Below are 21,007 nucleotides of genomic sequence, written 5' to 3'. Positions count from 1 at the left end.
ACAGAGCAGTCACAGACCAGATTGGGCCCCTGGGACTGTGGACAAAGACCTCCAGAATGTGTGTGTGTATGGGGCGGCAGGGGTTAAAGACATCCCAGTACAACTGGTGTCTGTTTGTGTGTGTGTGTGTGTGTGTGTGTGTGTGTGTGTGTGTGTGTGTGTGTGTGTGTGTGTGTGTGTGTGTGTGTGTGTGTGTGTGTGTGTGTGTGTGTGTGTGTGTGTGTGTGTGTGTGTGTGTGTGTGTGTGTGTGTGTGTGTGTGTGTGTGTGTCTGAGCATGTATGCATGCCTGCCTGCCCATGTGTGTGTATGTGCTTGCCCATGTTTGTGTACTTGTCTGTGTATGTCTGCATTCTTGCCTATGTGTGTATTGGTCTTCACTAACCTGAACTCTGGCTTCTGTGAGTTTGGCCCTCTGAGCTAGCTCTTCTCTGGTGTATATATCAGGGTAGTGTGTTCGTTCAAAGGCTCTCTCCAGCTCCTCCAGCTGCTCGGCTGAGAAGGTGGTCCTACTGCGACGCTGTTTCCTCTTTAGTGGCAGGCCCGGCTCGGAGTCCACGTCTGAACCCTCGTCTGAGTGGCTGGCTGCAAACACATAACAGATAATGGTTATTCTGATTGGCCGGTTAGAAAAAAGACTTGGAATGTAAAGTAAACCCTTGACCTTTATTAGAGAGACACACAGAAGCAACAGGTGTCAAAGACTTGGGATAAATCCTGCAATGTAATGTAATGACTAGGGCACAGAGTTTGACCTGGGTAGCTCCTGCGGTCAGAGAATAATATATCTAGTTCTCGCCCACTATGATGTGGCCTTAGGGCTTTCACAGGGTGGGATCACTTTAAATTGATTCTTAACACCCCCTTCTAAACATCACACAGGCCACAGTGGATCCTAAGGTGATCAAAAGAGAGCCCAGAGAGACCAGTAGTCTGTTTAAACATGGATTAAAGGAGTTGTATACCTGTTGGGCAAAGTAGGATATCGCCATTTTGGATGAAAAATGAATCCCAGATTGTGTCTTTTATCTGCTTGCTCAGTTGAGGGCTGCTGGACAGCGGGACAGAGAGACAGAAGGGACAGAAGGACAGAAGGGACAGAAGAGACAGAAGGACATAGGGACAGAGGGATATAGAGAGAGACAGAGCGACAGAAGAATATAGAGAAAGACGGACGGACGGACGGACGGAGGGAGGGATATAGAGACAGACAAACAGATGGAGGGATATAGAAACAGACAGACAGAGGGACAGAGGGATATAGAGGCAGACATACAGAGGGACAGAGGGATATAGAGGCAGACAGACAGAGAGACGGAGAGGGCTTTTAAGGCCTAATTCAGCAGAAGAGTGGTGAATGAAGGCTTGAGGCTGGGAGACTGAAGGACTAAAGCAGCGTATGGGGGGAGGCTAGCTGTCTATTAAATAATGATTAGGGTCCTCAAACTAGCGTGACAGCCACCCATTGTCCACCATTACGTGTCTGCAATGCACTCGTCACACACACACACATAAACGTATACACACACACATGCATCTGTCTGCTGTGTCTAGGACCTCTGATTTCACGCGTTGCTTTTTCTCTATAACAATGTTTCCAACGCAGATGGCTACAGACAGAAAGGGTTAAATTCCATTCCCTTGAGCTCTTTGCCTGAGGGACCTTCTAATCATGAAGTCTGACAGAAGGTGGGACAGAGCTTTAAATAGGGGTCTGTCTGAGTCTGTGCTCGTATGTCTCATAGACCCAAACATCCACCTAAAAGCAAATCCAGTTTTATTGTAATGATAGTATTACCCATACCAAGACCACCTCATGTCTCTGTGAGGCATCAGAGAGGAGGAAAGAGGTGGAGAGAAAGAGAGAGAATATGGTGTGGATGCATGGTTAATGGAGGTAACCTCTCCTCTACGCTTCTCCTCTCTTCAGCTCTCTCTTTCTCCTCCCTCTCTCCTCCCTCTCTTCAGCTCTCCCTCTCTCCTCTCTCTCTCCTCTCCAGATTTAGGTTTAATTAAAAGTAGAGAGCCAGGCAGGCAGGGGAGCGGGGCTCCCGTCTCTCCCGTCTCCTCAGTGCCAGCCTCTGGAGCCGAACAGGAAATGCTTATGCTGGTTGCCAGTGAGAGCCCATCCAGGCATTACACAGGGATTTGAGCTCTGGGAATTCTGCTGTGGCTCCGGAACGCCGAAACAAGATTCCAACGCAGGGAAGAGCTCTTTATTAGATTCAGACCAGGGGCACCGGACAGAGCATTGAGAGCAAAGAAGCTCATGGGAGATTTGTTGGACGTGAAGAGTAAATATCCATCAGAGCAGAAAGTTTTGAGCCATGATTTGGAATACTGGTCTGGCTTGGACGTTTGTGTTACTTTGACAGCAATGTTGAGGAGAGGTATGGACAAGGCATCAACCCTAACTGAAAAACTGATCAAGTATAGTAAATATTTTTTTTCTGCAGTGAATTTTACATTAATTCTATTGGGATGCTATTATGTCCTAAACTATCAAATAGTCTCAAATTCTGCCCCCAAATTATTCTGCCCCAAAAGCAACTACACGTGTTACTCAAAACATTCACAAAACAAGAAACTGATTAATTAAGCGATAAACAAGATAAAAACCAAACAAACCAATAAACAAATACACACATCATGGTCATTGCCATTTAAAGGAAAGAAGAAAGAGAGAAAATGAGACAGAAAGAGAGCTGAAAACAAGCTGAGAAGAGCTGAGAGAAAAGAAGGAGACCAAAAGAAAGCTGAAAACGAGCTGAGAAGAGCTGAGAGAAATTCTCTCTCTCTCTCTCTCTCTCTCTCTCTCTCTCTCTCTCTCTCTCTCTCTCTCTCTCTCTCTCTCTCTCTCTCTCTCTCTCTCTCTCTCTCTCTCTCTCTCTCTCTCTCTCTCTCTCTCTCTCTCTCTCTCTCTCTCTCTCTCTCTCTCTCTCTCTCTCTCTCTCTCACTAATAATATATATATATATATATATATATACAGAAACTGCCGCGAAAACACTCCATCACGGCCTCTACTTTAATGAAAAATGCCAGTGTTACTTTTGTCATCCTTTTGGCCCTCTTTCTCTCTCGTTCTCTCCATCTCTTTCTCTCCATCTCTTTCTCTCCATCTCTCTCTTTGGGAGTGTTATGGCCCGGGTTCCTTTGTATGGCGGAGGGGAAAGGCCTGTGGCAGGGCTCTATTGGGCTGATTTCCACGCTCCATCTGTAGAATCCATCAGGGCTGCCCCGGCCCGCATTCAGGGCCCTGTCACCTGCCCAGCAGGGGAGTGAGGGAATGGGGGTCTGGATGGGTGAGCGAGGCAAGGGGGGTGGTGGGGGCACAAAGAGGGCCAGAGAGGGGCCACTGGGGGCTGTAGAGGGGCACAGCAGGGGAGCACCCCCCCAATCCCTCCCACCTTCCATCTATAGCCAGAGGGGCATGGGGGTTGGTGGGGGCATGGGGGTTGTGGAGTTGAGAAGATGAGGGGGGTGGGGGTAACTGAGATGGGAGCTGAATGCACCTGGAGAAGATAGGCAGAGGTGAAGGGGTGCTGCGGAGGGAACGAGAGAGAGAGAGAGAGAGAGAGAGAGAGGTAAAAGTGGGGTTGCTCTCTATTCTGCTCCACTCATTGTTAAAACTGTCCCTTCCACCACATCCATTTCCATCACTCCACTTCCCTCTTCCTCCCGCCACAACCGCCCACGTTTGAGTTTGAGAATACCAACCACGTTCCGATGCCGTGGCGGATCACAACGAGAGGGCAACATCGACGCAAACGCAGGAACCTAGAGCAACAGGGTTCCCACACATTCCCATCAACAAACAGGAGAAGAGGATACTGAACACACAAAGGGAGGCCTCGACCTCCTCACTTCAACACTCAAATCAAATGTTACGCTGGAGCTAAAGAGCCAGGGTGCTGAGAGTACAAAATACTCCACAGTTTGGCTGTGCCTCTGACAATAATCTAAATGAACGTAAAAATGTATTATTTTCCCTGAGGAGGAAATTGGTTTTGCTGCTGAATTACCCACTAAAATAGACATTTAAACAAAGCAGGACCAGGACGTGTAAGGCCAGTAGATAAAGGATACATTGAATAAGGTTGACAGAGCGACACAGTAAGGATAGATAGATATATAGATTTCAACAGGTACGTAGTTTGTGTTAGACAGTGCTTCCCTCTCAAGCATGAAACACACCGAAAATCTCACTGCCGATAGATACTTATCACAGTTGCTAGAACAAAAGCGGTACCTGCTGGGTGCCAAACCAGTAGCGACAAACCTGACATTTCTACTTTTAGAATCGCAATGCAGTGGCCAACAACTTGACTTTGAGCCAATCAGAGAGCACGAATCCCCACGTGGGGGAGCCAACAGGAGTGACAACAAAAAAGAAAAAATAGGCCATGAGCCAATCACAATTAATATGCAATTTAGGCTATGGGATGGTAGTGCACAGATGCAATGCACGCAACACTAAATACTTCCTCCAAGCTAGCTAACCACTGTAGCTAATATTTACATTATCATTAAATCACAATGGATTCGTTTCCATGAAAAACTACCTGTGTTAGCTGCCGAGTTAGCGCAGTGTCCTTAGCTAACTAGCGAGGTTGTGCCAGCTAGCGAATATGCTAACATTAGCTAGATATTTCAACATGTGGCTCTGGTCTGGCACTGGCAGTGTGGGATTATGTATTCAATTGTTTCTTTGTCATCTTGCTAGGTAGTTATCTAGCTGTGGGCATCAAGTGCTTTCTACAAAATAGCAACATTAGCGAAGCTATCTAGCTTGTTAACATTGGAATCTAGACCATGAACTAAGCAACACATACGGACATGCATTGCCAAACAACGCTACTGCCACATTCTGGATGGGAGTATTTTAACAAGGCTGAGTGGCTGACGACTTCTAGGTCTTTGCTGTGTGAACACAAAAGGGATTGACTGCCAACACTGTTCAGAGGTGCTGAGTACTGTCGGCAGGCAAACGTTTGACAATCCTAACGGTGTGTCTGAGATTTTAAATAATTACAGTCTCTTAGATCGATGCATTGAGCACTTTTTGGTTATAAAGCCCTCTTGCATAAACATCCGCCGTACCTTACTAAATTGTTAACCTTCAGACGTATAAGTTACCAGACCTGGACTCAGGGATCAATTCAATCTCCAATGAGTCTGCATAGTGTTTTTATTTGTGCATCTCATGTGGAATCCTCTCCAAAAGTCCTTCAAGTTGGTGGAGTTGGTGCCTTTAGGCGGGCAATTCAGGCAGATGTCAGAGGGCCTTTTTACTGAAGACTATGTTTGTTTCGTATCATTGTGTTTTGCTTTTCGAGTTATGTGTTTTTTTCATGTATTGTGTAATGATTGCGTATGTAGATACAGTTGAAGTCGGGAGTTTGCATACACTTATGTTGGAGTCATTAAAACTCGTTTTTCAACCACTCCACAAATTTCTTGTTTAACAAACTATAGTTTTGGCAAGTTGGTTAGGACATCTACTTTGTGCATGACACCAGTAATTTTTCCAACAGTTGTTTACAGACATATTATTTCACTTATAATTCACTGTATCACAATTCCAGTGGGTCAGAAGTGTACATACACTAAGTTGACTGTGCCTTTAAACAGCTTGGAAAATTCCAGAAAATTATGTCATGGCTTCAGAAGCTTCTGATAGGCTAATTGACATAATTTGAGTCAATTGGAGGTGTACCTGTGGATGTATGTCAAGGCCTACCTTCAAACTCCGTGCCTCTTTGCTTGACATCATGGGAAATCAAAATAAACAAGTCTGGTTCATCCTTGGGAGCAATTTCCAAACGCCTGAAGGTACCATGTTCATCTGTACAAACAATAGTAAGTATAAATACCATGGGCCGTCATACCGCTCAGGAAGGAGACGCATTCTGTCTCCTAGAGATGAACGTACTTTGGTGTGAAAAGTGCAAATCAGTCCAAGAACAACAACAAAGGACATTGTGAAGATGCTGGAGGAAACAGGTACAAAAATATCTATATCCACAGTAAAATGAGTCCTATATCGACATAACCTGAAAGGCCGCTCAGCAAGGAAGAAGCCACTGCTCCAAAACCGCCATAAAAAAGCCAGACTACGGTTTGCAACTGCACATGGGGACAAATATTGTACTTTTTGGAGAAATGTCCTCTGGTCTGATGAAACAAAAATAGAACTGTTTGGCCATAATGACCATCGTTATGTTTGGAGGAAAAAGGGGGAGTCTTGCAAGCAGAAGAACACCATCCCAACCGTGAAGCACAGGGGTGGCAGCATCATGTTGTGGGGGTGCTTTGCTGCAGGAGGGACTGGTGCACTTCACAAAATAGATGGCATCATAGGAGAGAAATTATGTGGATATATTGAAGCAACATCTCAAGACATCAGTCAGAAAGTTTAAACTTGGTCGCAAATGGGTCTTCCAAATGGACAATGACCACAAACATACTTCCAAAGTTGTGGCAAAATGGCTTAAGGACAACAAAGTCAAGGTATTGGAGTGGCCATCACAAAGCCTGACCTCAGCTCTGTCACGAGGAGTGGGCCAAAATTCCCCCAACTTATTGTGGGAAGCTTGTGGAAGGCTACCCGAAACGTTTGATCCAAGTTAAACAATTTAAAGGCAATGCTACCAAATATTAATTGAGTGTATGTAAACTTCTGACCCACTGGGAATGTGATGAAAGAAATAAAAGCTGAAATAAATCATTCTCTGTACTATTATTCTGACATTTCACATTCTTAAAATAAAGTGGTGATCCTAACTGACCTAAAACAGGGAATTTTTTTACTAGGATTAAATGTCAGGAATTGTGAAAAACTGAGTTTAAATGTATTTGGCTAAGGTGTATATAAACTTCAGACTTCAACTGTATGTATAGTGTAATTGTTGTGTATTGATGTGTATACAGGGCTCATCTGTGAAAGAGACCGTGGTCTCAGCATGACTCTCTTCTTAAATAAAGGTTAAAAAAAGTTGTATAAAAATGTATATGCCGTTCACACAGAAACCCGCGCTAACACATGCAGACACGCCCACATCGATTTACAGAGGACTGACATTGCCAAAAGCACACACACAAACCTTAACTAAACGAAATGGTTTATGGATCCAGGAAGCTGACAGGCATGGCACACACACAGAGATGTGAACCTCCACACAGACCAGACCTCAAATAGGGACTGACTGGGCTTGTTGACTGTGTAGAGTCCAGTGGCCAAGACACACCCTGGCAAGCATTCCCTCTCCACCCTACTCTGAGACGTTAACACGAGGAGACACATAATGCACACACATAGTGGCTGACACACACATACACACACACAGAGTCACGACTCGCCAATACACACACAAACACACACACACACACACACAATCACACACAAGCAAACACACCTGCACACAGAGTTGCCAATACACACACAAACACACACACACACACACACAATCACACACAAGCAAACACACCCGCACACAGTCGCTAATACACACACACAAATACACACACACAGTCGCCAATACACACGCTCTGATTTTGCAATCTCAGCATAAAGACGTAGAAAGGGAGAGAAAGAGAGGGAGAGAGGGAGAGAGGAAGAAAAAGAGGCAGATTGAAGGAGACTGATGGAGAAAGAGAAAAGAGATAGAGAAAGAGCCAGAAGGACTGAGCCGGATAGAAGGAAAGAGAGAATCCAGAAAGAGACAGAAAGCAACAGAAAAAGAGAGATACAGTAGGTCTAAATAGAGAGAAAGGGTTTAGAGAGAGGGCCATATGGGGCCGTTTATGACGGGGCTGGTCGTAGGGCCCTTCCTCTAGGGGCTCTTAATAGAGAGGGTAATTGAGCTGCTGACATGTGTTCCCCTGCACCCAAAACAAAAGGCAGAAGAGACAAATTAACTAGTTATTTGCACAGGGAAGTAGATCTGGCCCTTTCAGAGAGCAGGACTGGATGGCTGACTCACTGAATAAAACAGTACATCATCGCCATGGAGGCGTGACAGGGAAAAGCTAGGGCTAGACCCAGCAGATGCACACAGGGTATAATGGTTAACTGACAGCTTATGGCCCCAGCTGGAGTTAACAGTGTGGTGAGAAAAGGAGGAGAAAGAGGGGAGGATGGGGAGAAAGAGGGGAGCGGGGCCTGGCTCTCACTTGACTTGCTAAGGAGCCCCCAGGAGTCTGTTGCAGCTGCCTGGGAATGAGGGAGGTAGGGACGAAGGAGGAGGGATGGAGCAGGGATGGAGGGCGAGAGAGCAAGAGAGAGAGAGAGAGAGAGAGAGAGAGAGAGAGAGAGAGAGAGAGAGAGAGAGAGAGAGAGAGAGAGAGAGAGAGAGAGAGAGAGAGAGAGAGAGAGAGAGAGAGAGAGAGAGAGAGAGAGAGAGAGAGAGAGAGAGAGAGAGAGAGAGAGAGAGAGAGAGAGCGATTGGAGAGCGGGCTGCGGAGATCACACACAAAGAGAGTCAGCGATATGACGTTAAAAAGATGTATCACTCTCTAATATAGCTGAAGTGGCAAAAAGCCCCAAACGGACCTGTGCAGGGCATTATGTGGACCCAGTATGGGGCATCTTATTATTTAGTTCCAGTGGGGTGGAGTGAGGTGACAGTTTCACGGTGGCATTGCCACCCCCAGAGAAGGGACAAAGCAGTGGCACAGCACCCATGCAGGGCCACATGAACAGGCCAGTCTGCCACACGCTCCCCCCAGCACCGACCCACCCCGGCCCAGCCGCCCAAGCCACCTGCTCCCCAGGTGCATAACGGGCCTAGTGGGCCTACTCTCATAGTCTCACACCAAGCAACCACCAGCATCATTCCAATTCACTTTAGCTTTACACATCCATGCAATAATATCAGAAAAACCTACAAGATTCCTATAATATTGGATGTCTATGTAATATGTTCTATAGCCCAGAGAAATAGAACGGGAGTCCATTAGCTGTCATGGTGAACTAAACATTATTCTAACCTTCTCTTCCTGACGAGGAGATAGTTTTAACAGGCAGTGACCCTAAGTCGCCCTCTGACCCTGCCAAACTACACCCCCATGTACTGTCATAAAGGGGAGGGGGGCAGGAGAGGAGCAGAGGTGGGCTGCTGACCCCTTTACAGGCCAACATCACCCCTCCACAAAAACTTCATAGGCAGTGAACGGCCAGAGAGTTCAACCACCGTGGCATTCCTAAGTTTCTCTTCTTTTCCATAACACATTCTCTAGGCTGTGACGTGTCTTTCTTTCTGTTTCTCCTTTTGCTGGTTAGTCTGTCTGTCCTGGTTTCTATATTTTAACCTTCTGATATTTTTTCAATTTAATAGGCGTATCTCAAAGTGCTTGGATAATGTTTGCGTCTAATCGAGATGCACAAAGACGCGAAAACAAAAGCAGACCTTTTTCTTTTGCTCTTTTCCGTGAGAAAACACGGCTAAAAAGAGCAACGAAATGACTCTACCGTGTCCATTCCATTCTGCGCCGAACTAAACCGCTCTTAAAAAATAATAAAGAAGCAAGGCTAAACCAAGTTAAGTGATTGACAACGCTGTCTGGCTTTACTCAATTAACTATCTCATTGTATCGAAACCTTTTTTGCCAGAACTCCCCTCGCCCCCCCCCCCCCCCCCCGACCTCATTCTCTCCGAACTCCTTTATCCTCCACCATCACAGAGTTTTGCTTAGCTAATACTTCCAAGGAAATAGAGCGTTCTCCTTGACCTTCTATTGGCCACTCTTCTCTTCTCTCTTCTTCTCTCTTTCTCTTTCAGCCACTTCAAACTGTCTCTCTGGGCAGTGGGGAGAATGTGACGGGAGTCCATCAGTGACGAGAGGCAGGCCCAGGGCAGGACCCCGCTCCCTCACTTCAAAGTTGGCCTGCATTCATTAATTGTCCTTTGAATTAATATCACAGTCCTCACAATGCGGGTGCCAGCACAGAAAGAGGATTTAATGAAGCATAGAGCCTGTATTCACTTGCAGATAAACCAGTGTGGATTTTCTTGAGAGAGAGTCTTGAGAGTGATACTTTGACATAGGCTGAAGTAAATGTGGTGTGTATAGCCAGGGTGAGAGGAGATAAATAAGGGAGTGAATAGGGAGGGGGATGCTTTTGAATGCACCGCTAACATACACTACATGAGCAAAAGTATGTGGACACCTGCTCGTCGAACATCTCATTCCAAAATCATGGGCATTAATATGGAGTTGGTCCCTCCTTTGCTGCTATAAAAGCCTCCACTCTTCTGGGAAGGCTTTCCACTAGATGTTGGAACATTGCTATGGGGACTTGATTCCATTCAGCCACAAGAGCATTAGTGAGGTCGGGCACTGATGTTGGGAGATAAGGCCTGACTCGCTGTCAGTGTTCCAATTCATCCCAAAGATGTTCGGTGGGGTTGAGGTCAGGGTTCTGTGCAGGCCAGTTGTTCCACACTGATCTCGACAAACGCATTTCTGTATGGACCTCACTTTGTGCACAGGGGCACTGTCATGCTGAAACAGGAAAGGGCCTAGCCCAAACTTTTGCCACAAAGTTGGAAGCACAGAATCGTCTAGAATGTCATTGTATGCTGTAGCATTAAGATTTCCCTTCACTGGAACTAAGTGGCCTAGCCCGAACCATGAAGAACAGCCACAGACCATTATTCCTCCTCCACCAAACTTTACAGTTGGCACTGTGCATTGGGGCAGGTAGCGTTCTCCTAGAATCCGCCAAATCCAGATTTGTCTGTCGGACTGCCAGTTGGTGAAGCATGATTCATCACTCCAAAGAATGCGTTTCCACTGCTCCAGAATCCAATGGCGGCGAGCTTTACAACACTCCAGCCGACGCTTGGCATGGTGATCTTAGGCTTGTGTGGCGCTGCTCTGTCATGGAACCCCATTTCATGAAGCTCCCGACGAACAGTAATTGTGCTCACGTTGCTTCCAGAGGCAGTTTGGAACTCAGTAGTGAGTGTTGCAATCGAGGACAGACGATTTTTACGTGCTATGAGCTTCAGCACTCAGCGGTCCCGTTTTGTGAGCTTGTGTGGCCTACCACTTCGCGGCTGAGACGCACTTACAGTTGACCGGGGCAGCTGCAGCAGGGCAGAAATTTGACAAACTGACTTGTTGGAAGGGTGGCATCCTATGACAGTGCCACGTTGAGCTCTTCAGTGACTGATTAAAGAAGCAATAAAACTGGCCTTCTTTAGACTTGTTGAGTATCTGGAGCATCAGCATGTGTGGGTTCAATTACAGGCTCAAAATGGCCAGGAACAAATAACTTTCTTCTGAAACTCGTCATTCTATTCTTGTTCTGCGAAATGAAGGTTATTCCTTGCAAGAAATTGCCAAGAAACTGAAGATCTCGTACAATGCTGTGTACTACTCCCTTCACAGAACAGCGCAAACTGGCTCTAACCAGAATAGAAAGAGGAGTGGGATGCCCTGGTGCACAACTAAGCAAGAGGACAAGTACATTAGAGTGTCTAGTTTGAGAAACAGATGCCTCACAAGTACTCAACTGGCAGCTTCATGAAATAGTACCCGCAAAACACCAGTCTCAACGTCAACAGTGAAGAGGTGTCTCCGGGACGCTAGCCTTCTAGGCAGAGTTCCTCTGTCCAGTGTCTGTGTTCTTTTGCCCATCTTAATCTTTTATTTTTATTGGCCAGTCTGAGATATGAATTTTTCTTTGCATCTCTGCCTAGAAGGCCAGCATCCCGGAGTCGCCTCTTCACTGTTGACGTTGAGACGGGTGTTTTACGGGTACAACTTAATTAAGCTGCCAGTTGAGGACTTGTGAGGCGTCTGTTTCTCAAACTAGACACTCTAATGTACTTGTCTTCTTGCTCAGTTGTGCACCGGGGCCTCCCACTCCTCTTTCTATTCTTGACTCTGCCCTGAATGAGTTCTGATCACTCCATCCAACATCAATCTCCTAGAAAGAGTTGCTATATTCCAGGTATTGTGAATTTGGATTTCTGGTGTACAATACTGTCACAATACAGTTCCACTGGCCAAGTTAAGATGGGTTTATATAACCCAGGCAGGGTTAATAACCCAGGCAGGGAGACAGCCGGTCTTTATATAAGTAGTAATAACCCAGGCAGGGAGACAGCCAGTGTTTATATAAGTAGTAATAACCCAGGCAGAGAGACAGCCAGTGTTTATATAAGTAGTAATAACCCAGGCAGGGAGACAGCCAGTGTTTATATAAGTAGTAATAACCCAGGCAGGGAGACAGCCAGTGTTTATATAAGTAGTAATAACCCAGGCAGAGAGACAGACAGTGTTTATATAAGTAGTAATAACCCAGGCAGGGAGACAGCCAGTGTTTATATAAGTAGTAATAACCCAAGCAGGGAGACAGCCAGTGTTAATATAAGTAGTAATAACCCAGGCAGGGAGACAGCCAGTGTTTATATAAGTAGTAATAACCCAGGCAGAGAGACAGTCAGTGTGTATATAAGTAGTAATAACCCAGGCAGAGAGACAGCCAGTGTGTATATAAGTAGTAATAACCCAGGCAGGGAGACAGCCAGTGTTTATATAAGTAGTAATAACCCAGGCAGGGAGACAGCCAGTGTTAATATAAGTAGTAATAACCCAGGCAGGGAGACAGCCAGTGTTTATATAAGTAGTAATAACCCAGGCAGGGAGACAGCCAGTGTTTATATAAGTAGTAATAACCCAAGCAGGGAGACAGCCAGTGTTAATATAAGTAGTAATAACCCAGGCAGGGAGACAGCCAGTGTTTATATAAGTAGTAATAACCCAGGCAGGGAGACAGCCAGTGTTTATATAAGTAGTAATAACCCAGGCAGAGAGACAGTCAGTGTGTATATAAGTAGTAATAACCCAGGCAGGGAGACAGCCAGTGTTTATATAAGTAGTAATAACCCAGGCAAGGAGACAGCCAGTGTTAATATAAGTAGTAATAACCCAGGCAGGGAGACAGCCAGTGTTAATATAAGTAGTAATAACCCAGGCAGGGAGACAGCCAGTGTTTATATAAGTAGTAATAACCCAGGCAGGGAGACAGCCAGTGTTAATATAAGTAGTAATAACCCAGACAGGGAGACAGCCAGTGTTTATATAAGTAGTAATAACCCAGGCAGAGAGACAGCCAGTGTTTATATAAGTAGTAATAACCCAGGCAGGGAGACAGCCAGTGTTTATATAAGTAGTAATAACCCAGGCAGGGAGACAGCCAGTGTTTATATAAGTAGTAATAACCCAGGCAGGGAGACAGCCAGTGTTTATATAAGTAGTAATAACCCAGGCAGGGAGACAGCCAGTGTTTATATAAGTAGTAATAACCCAGGCAGGGAGACAGCCAGTGTTTATATAAGTAGTAATAACCCAAGCAGGGAGACAGCCAGTGTTTATATAAGTAGTAATAACCCAGGCAGGGAGACAGCCAGTGTTTATATAAGTAGTAATAACCCAGGCAGAGAGACAGTCAGTGTGTATATAAGTAGTAATAACCCAGGCAGAGAGACAGCCAGTGTGTATATAAGTAGTAATAACCCAGGCAGGGAGACAGCCAGTGTTTATATAAGTAGTAATAACCCAGGCAGGGAGACAGCCAGTCTTTATATAAGTAGTAATAACCCAGGCAGGGAGACAGCCAGTGTTTATATAAGTTGTAATAACCCAGGCAGAGAGACAGCCAGTGTTTATATAAGTAGTAATAACCCAGGCAGGGAGACAGCCAGTGTTAATATAAGTAGTAATAACCCAGGCAGGGAGACAGCCAGTGTTTACATAAGTAGTAATAACCCAGGCAGGGAGACAGCCAGTGTTTATATAAGTAGTAATAACCCAGGCAGGGAGACAGCCAGTGTTTACATAAGTAGTAATAACCCAGGCAGGGAGACAGCCAGTGTTAATATAAGTAGTAATAACCCAGGCAGGGAGACAGCCAGTGTTTACATAAGTAGTAATAACCCAGGCAGGGAGACAGCCAGTGTTTATATAAGTAGTAATAACCCAGGCAGGGAGACAGCCAGTGATCGCACACAGAGTCAAGACCGAGCTATTTCTCTTCTCTATCCCAGTGGCTGGATTTCTCTACTGCTTTGCCTGGAGGCAGAGATGGAAAGTAGTCGGTAGAAAACATTCCACTGGTCGCAATGAGGCACTGTTGTTTGTTATGACTGGAGATAGTCTCTCTCTCTCCGTCTCGCAATCCCTCTGCTTCACTAAGTCAGCGTAAAAATGCACGGACCGCTGACAAATATACAACGTTATAGAAAATCAATGTCTATCTTCCCTAAAGGTTTCCGCTGTTGTGTCTGAGGGGGGTATTGGTGTGTTCCTGACATGGTCGGCTATTACTGACTGAGTGAGAGACATGCGTTTATTGAAATTTCTGAATGCCCTGGGAGAAAAGACATTATGGAACATTCTAATTGGTTTATAGGGTTTGTGTATATACACAAATCATAGCGGCCATTGATATGATTCCCTATAGATTTAGCTTCAACCGAATGATTGCAGAGTTTGCATATTACGGTCTATGCATGCCACGTTTAAACATGGCTCTCACTTTTTTTCTGTTTCTCTGTTCTCTCTCTTTCCCTCTACTCTTTCTCCCCCCCCTCTCTCTCTCTCTATCCTCTCTCTCCTCTCTCTCCAAACTCTCTCAGTCCATGCCAAAGTAGTGGGGAGCCAGTTTTCCCACTTTATTTACACAAACAAAGTCCTACTCAGTTTCTTTGACAAAAGCAGCTAAATCTTTCATGTTTTGTCAGCACTTGATTCCTCCTGTCCCCCTGGCTATTTGCCTGCCCCAGGACAATGGAGCCAGGAGAATGGGAGCAGATTTTGTGAATGTGCCTCAATGAAACCAATTATTACATGTTGACTGCGTTCACCATGGCAGATTTGAAAGAACTGGGCTTATTCAATTTGGCACCGCGGGATTCCCTTTCAAGATAAGTTATCCCTTTGACTGTTTGTATTTCTGAGCTTTTCTTTTTTTCTCTCCCCCCCCCCCCCCTCCCCTCATTGTCATAAATGGAATCTGCAAGAGTAGGCTACACCTCTTTCATGACTTTGGTTATTTTAATTAGCTAAATGAGGCTAAAGGGGTGTCCGTTGGTGTTATAGTCATATACAGAGGAAGGTGGTGTCATTCATTAGGAGGCAGTTAATGTGCCAGTATTTATTGATTAATTAATATGAAACCATTCATTCAGTTTAGGAGGCCACTTCCATGCCGGTATCCTTTATGGAATTTGCTCATGCAAGAATGACAAGGTTGAGTACTTTCTGCAGACAATTGTTGAACCAAATGAATGTGTTCATACTAATAGAAAGTATTTACTATGTCCCCAATTTCTGTTATTTATTTTTAAACTACTGTTAAATAATTGGTCAATCACCATAATATTCTTAATTATATATAAATAATCGAATTTATACATTCAACATTTTGTTTCCCCTGAACTCAACTATTCCTCTTAAACAGGAAATGCAATCGTTTAACATCAGATTCATTTCCTGATTAAAAGCGCGACATTTACCATTTGCTTGGGGGCATCCTTTTCCCAGAATGCTCTAGGTGCACTGTAATGCCATGCAGATCTAGTAGTAGCTACCTGGTCCCAGTATAGCTACTTTATCCCACTGAACTCAACAGTGGCCTTTTCCCAGACAAATAAATCAAAATAGAGCAGCTTTGATCTCTGCACTTAAGGGTAGCCAACAATGGAGGCCGAGGAGAAAGAGGCAGAGAGCAACAGTCCTCTCTCTCCTGCAACAATAGCCTCTACAAACACCTACTTAATCAATATTTGGCCAGAAGACACCCTCTCCATACCCAAGACAGCCTTTTCACATTCTAATGAAGAGCTTTAAAGGGAAAAGAAAACAACAAGATCAACTACTTCTACAGACACACACAAGAGGATAAGAGAATTACATATGGCCATTGCAGACTGAGGGAAAAGGGAAAGTAGTCATTGGACTGTGTTTGAATTGGAATATAATTTGAGTAAACAACATTTCAGATATGCCATTATCAACACTTGTGTTAAAGGGAAATTAAAGGGAAAATACGTAGAAGAATTCTTCCCAAAACGCTCAACTATATTTCTTGAATCTAAATAACACATAAAAAGAACAACGTTTAGTCCATTCAAACGTTTGGCATATTTTAAAATAAATAGGCTGTAAATCATACTGTGATACATCTATAGGTCGTAATAACAATTTAACGTCACTTGTTGTGCACACTTGTTGCAACGTTTTATCATGCCTGGTTGTTCCTAACGTACATTATCTATATCCTAATCATAAGCCTATCTCACAATATCTGCAAGCCTGTATAATCTATCTAAACAAAGCATCACCCGCACGAATAGATAACAGAGAAAATGGAGGGGAATAATATCAGATATCGAAACACAACCATAATCAAAAGAGCACTATCACATCTCCATAAATGGGCTATAGATTGTGGTGGACAAAGATACAAGCCTACAAATTTGTTCCAACCCCGCAGGAAAAATCTTAACCAAACTGGGAGAATACATTTTAAAAGGTTAACAAAGTAAATTGCCTATCCTGATCTGTATTCGCGATGCCTCGCCTGGAAAAGGGCAGGAAAGCGGCTATACATATGGCATGAATGCGCGCGCCCCGGGCGAAGAGGACTGGGCGGGCTTTGTCCCTAGATGAAAGTGGGAAGAAATAAAAGGTTTGAGTTTAATCTACTAGAAAGGGTTTACACTGCGATGACTGATGTAAGGAGTAGTCAGGAATAGTAAGCAGACCATGCCTCCTGCGCAACGAGTCTAAACACATGAGTAAAAGTGCGATAAGAAAGGCCTAATCATTTGATGATGCTTGGAAAATGTGTAAAAAGAAAAACATTGTTGAGTTCTTCAGATATGTATTTGCTATAAGTGAAAATAATTTAATCCCCCCCCCACAAAAAAATGTAAAACAGTCAATGTGTCCCTCCCGAAACCTTGTTATGAACTTGGAATAGGCTTTGTTCACATTTCTTAAATTGTATGTTTAAAAAAGTCAGTTTCTGAAAGTATAGCCTACATTCCTGAAAAACCAACAGGTCACCAAGCAACAGGTGTTCGGGAAAAATCCAGGACATAGGGAGAGATAGGATGCTGTCTCGTTCTCTCTGAGTCTGAATAGCAAACGCATCTCTTAACGCTGAAAAAGTCTCCAAATGAACATTTTCTCGTTGAAAACGGCCATTTTCTCTCGGCGCGCAGTCTATAAAACCGGCCGGAGTTGCCCATTGGTGTTATCTGAATTATTCATCGCTCATTGCGGGTCCATAATGTCTTCTCCCAGCCTTTTGTCAGCGCATTTTTTCTCCCTTTCTCTACACATTTTGAAAAGCTTTGGCGTCTTTTTGTACACCACTGAGCCGCTTGCTATAGCAGGCCTTTGTGCGCTTGAAACCGAAGTGTGAGTCTCAATAGACTCTCGCGCCTTTGTCCGGCAAGTTCATCCTCAAGTGTCCGATTGTGTGCGGAGGAACCGGGGACGAAACAGTTGGGCAAATGTTTGATCAACTTCATATGGAAACGTTTGCCTTTTGCAAAAGTTTCGTTTAGTATAAACACAGGCATGCAACTCAAAATTCCATATTCATAAAGTTAGGCTAGGCCTGTATTGCAGAAAACCACCAAAAGAGTTGTTATTTTCAAATGCTTAAATATTAGTTTTTTAAATTCAATATCTATCTCATATCTGCACAGCAATCATTCCGCTTGACAAACCAACCACAAAAAAAGTTACACGCAGAGTCACGCGTCCAAAAAAATAATTTAGTAAACGATTTAGGTATTTAATTAAATAGTAATGGTCCATGATTATATTTCCATTTATCATATTATATGGGTATTCTAATTCAATTCTGCATTTTTTTTCTCTGCACATTATGTAGGCCGTACCCATCTGAATTTAGTGTAATATGCAGGTTATCTGCTAATTCAGCATCTTCAAGCGACAACAGCAAATTTTTTATATTCCCCATTTCTCCCAATTTTCAACTGTCTCAAGAGGCCAACGAATTAACCGACGTTTAGCAACTTCTAAACAACATCTCAACACATATTGTATCACAACCAAATATAGAAAATTGAGAGGAAAATAAGCATTCCATACTTCTGAAATAAAAATAATTTTCTAAACCAAAATTGCACCCTTGTCCAAAAAGGAAATCGTGGCCTACAGTCCTGGGCCTACTCAACATCGCCAAAGCGTTGCACTGCTTTTGATTAAAACATTACTCACATCTATCCCCGAGGATGCCGTCGATGCTGTGTTTCGCTCGTCTTTCGTTCTCTTCCAATTCCCTCTTCTGGATTTCATCATCGTCCTCCTCATCCTCTCCTCCAACTCCCCCGAATTTACAACGCATGATACGGCTGATTGAACTCACTTTGAAAGTAAATACATAAGTGATAAATTGTTAGTAAAAATCATGCTTGAATTGATGAAAGTGCCAACATCCAATGCATATTGTCATAGCACCTGTTGATTGGTTTTCACCTCGCAATAATGTTTCACAATATTCTGTTTATATCTGGCAAACTTTTTTTTAACTTTCAGAATGTTTACGGTTGTTGCAATAGCGGTGTCATTATTACATGCATTTATGACTTTAGTAGACCTATAGGCTATCCTCTCCTGCACTTTTTACCAGGCGTTTGCAAACGTACAATATTATTCTAGGCTTATACGATTTTAGTTAAGTAGCGTACATTTACATTATGGACATTATGCTCTGGTTAAGATAATTACAATATATGTTTGGGTTGTAGATCTTTAAGTTTTAAATTATTTGTTTAAAAAAAAAAGTAAATACCTGAGGGGATGTTATTTCTGTCGCAGATCCCGTCTTTGAGTAATTTATCCCTGATTTCCCAGCTGAACATGCCCGGGTTGTCTCTCTTGTATTCCTCGATCTTCTTGTCCACATCTGGGGTTGTTGTCTGCTTCAAGTGGCAAGGATGCAGGAAACATTTCATTAGGCCTATGATTGCTATTGCACTTCTTTTAAATATATATAAATTAGGCTACACCGTGCCTAACTTCTGTTGAGTTTAATATTTTACTTGATCGTTTTCAAAACCCATGTTTTGGTAGTCTGTAATAATATGGTGCTGAAAGTGCGCATAAAATAAGGTCTTATAAATTAAATATCTATTCGGAATAATGAATAGCATATGACAATAAATGATACCATACAAAACTGTTAATTATTATATATCCTTTTAGTTTAACGGCCTGTCATCCCCAATTACATGTATCCTGTTAGTGGCATGTTGAGGTGCAGCCCGTTAAGTTGGGCTTGACAGAGACATTGCTGCTATACAGTCCGGTTCTAGGGCCCTCACCTTGGGTTTGCTGCCTCCGATGGACCCGGGCCTGATGGAGCCTGTCTCCTGGTACCGGCACAAGATTTTGGACACGCATCCATGGGAGACTCGGAGCTGGCGGGAGATGACACAGGGTCGGATGCCGTGGTGGGCCATCTCCACGATCTTGTGGCGGATGTGGTTGGGCAGGGGTCTGCCGTTGATAAACATCCCACCGAGCTGGTTCACCCGGCCCTGGCCTAACGGGGTAGAGACTGGACGGAGGGAACGCATTTCATTCAATAACAACAACAAAAGTAAACCACAGCAGCAGCAAAAAAAAAGCCTAAACAATCAGGCCTATATTTATTTATTTAACGTTTATTTATCCTATCTCAGTGAAAGGGGCTATATTTTTCAAGAAAGACCTGTTGCAAGAAAATATGTTAATAACATACCATTTGATCTCGGTCTTTTGCTAAATGTTTATTTGTTCTTGTTATTACATAGGTTAGACTTAATTGATGGTGCACAATGTAAATCAATATAAAATGTATAACAAGAGCATTGTTGATGTTTTGAGATCAACTGCTACTATGTTAATTCAATTGAACCAGGGATTGCTATAAACTGTTTATGGCTTAGTAGGCTAGTGTAGGCTACTTACAGTTTCCAATAAGCAGCCTACACATTTAGGGAATACATCAACTTTGATTCACTTGTCAAAATGTTCGTTCATGTGTAGGCCTACTGTTAATTGTCTGTTAAAAGGCCACACTAAGACAAGTATTTATATATGAACAACAGTTTTGCAGCTGTTCAAAGTTGACACTATATCAACACTTGCTTTCTGATTGAATCATTAACAAACAAACAAAATCTTCCAATACGCAAGAAACATGCACTTGGTTCCATTTGCAATAGCCTACCTTCAAGAGAGTAGCCTCCCCGCGGGTAGTTTTGGTGTGGGTTCGGGCGCATCATCCTCGGTATGCCCCCCGCTAGTGCTGTCATGCCTCCTAAAACTCCGCCAACGATACCTTGCTCTCGACCAAATCAACACCAACCCGCAAACTTCTGAAATATTCTGGGATCCACAAAAACGTATAGCTTAAAGGCCTACACGGTGGCTTCGATGGAGCAACAGGACAGCCTCCGCGGGTTGCTTCGTCAAAATAACAACATGCAAGAAAAAACACAAGTTAAATCCTTGGAGAATGGTGCATTTGTCGATATCCAACGTGGAGTGTGAAAATATTGACAAAGCAATGTTTGCCTCTGTTGAAAGTGAAGGCCGCTTAGTTGGAGTTGTTGTTGACACTTTATCTGAATTGAGAAGATGGGTGGAAGTGAAACATTTTATAAGTTGTTGCTCTCCTTTCTCCTCAGTCCTTCCAGGCCTCTGATTGGCTTAGAAAGGCGAATCCCAGAGGCGCTGAGGGTGTATTTTGATTGGCCGACTGTTTTCTGTAGTGACCTCACGGGTTCAAGGCGTTGTGTCCTGAGTCTTGTGGTGCCCCCGAGCTTTTGCTTTCACAGAATCTGATCCACGATCAGCCCTCCAGTCATCAACGGTAAAGGCTATATGGTCCAACCATGTTGATGGATGAAGATGCGCCTTTTAGTGAAGGCTACGCTACCCCCTGTAAGTCACCAGTCACCAATGTAT

The 21,007-nt window shown here is 43.8% G+C and overlaps 1 protein-coding gene across 6 annotated transcripts in view; it reads right to left on the bottom strand.

The window, feature by feature from the left end:
- Positions 1–20,692, bottom strand: part of LOC139550903 (paired box protein Pax-3-like) — a 48,399-nt gene extending 27,707 nt beyond the window's left edge. For 3 of the 6 annotated variants that reach the window (XM_071362153.1, XM_071362154.1, XM_071362157.1), the window contains exons 1-5: positions 20,268–20,691; positions 19,378–19,613; positions 18,846–18,975; positions 18,272–18,418; positions 385–584 (exon numbers count right to left, since the gene is read on the bottom strand). In XM_071362153.1, the coding sequence (XP_071218254.1) occupies positions 385–584; positions 18,272–18,418; positions 18,846–18,975; positions 19,378–19,613; positions 20,268–20,352 (798 nt within the window). In that variant the 5' untranslated portion in view covers positions 20,353–20,691. Of the gene's footprint in view, positions 1–384; positions 585–15,688; positions 16,677–18,271; positions 18,419–18,845; positions 18,976–19,377; positions 19,614–20,267 lie in introns of those variants that run through there. The other 3 variants (XM_071362155.1, XM_071362156.1, XM_071362158.1) reach the window with 2 other exon arrangements.
- Between the last annotated feature and the right edge of the window lie 315 nt (positions 20,693–21,007).

This window comes from Salvelinus alpinus, chromosome 23 (genome assembly GCF_045679555.1).
Source record: "Salvelinus alpinus chromosome 23, SLU_Salpinus.1, whole genome shotgun sequence".
Classification (NCBI taxonomy): Eukaryota; Metazoa; Chordata; class Actinopteri; order Salmoniformes; family Salmonidae; genus Salvelinus; species Salvelinus alpinus.
The sequence above is the reverse complement of the archived record's forward strand: the minus strand, read 5'-3'. Positions and strand labels throughout refer to the sequence as shown.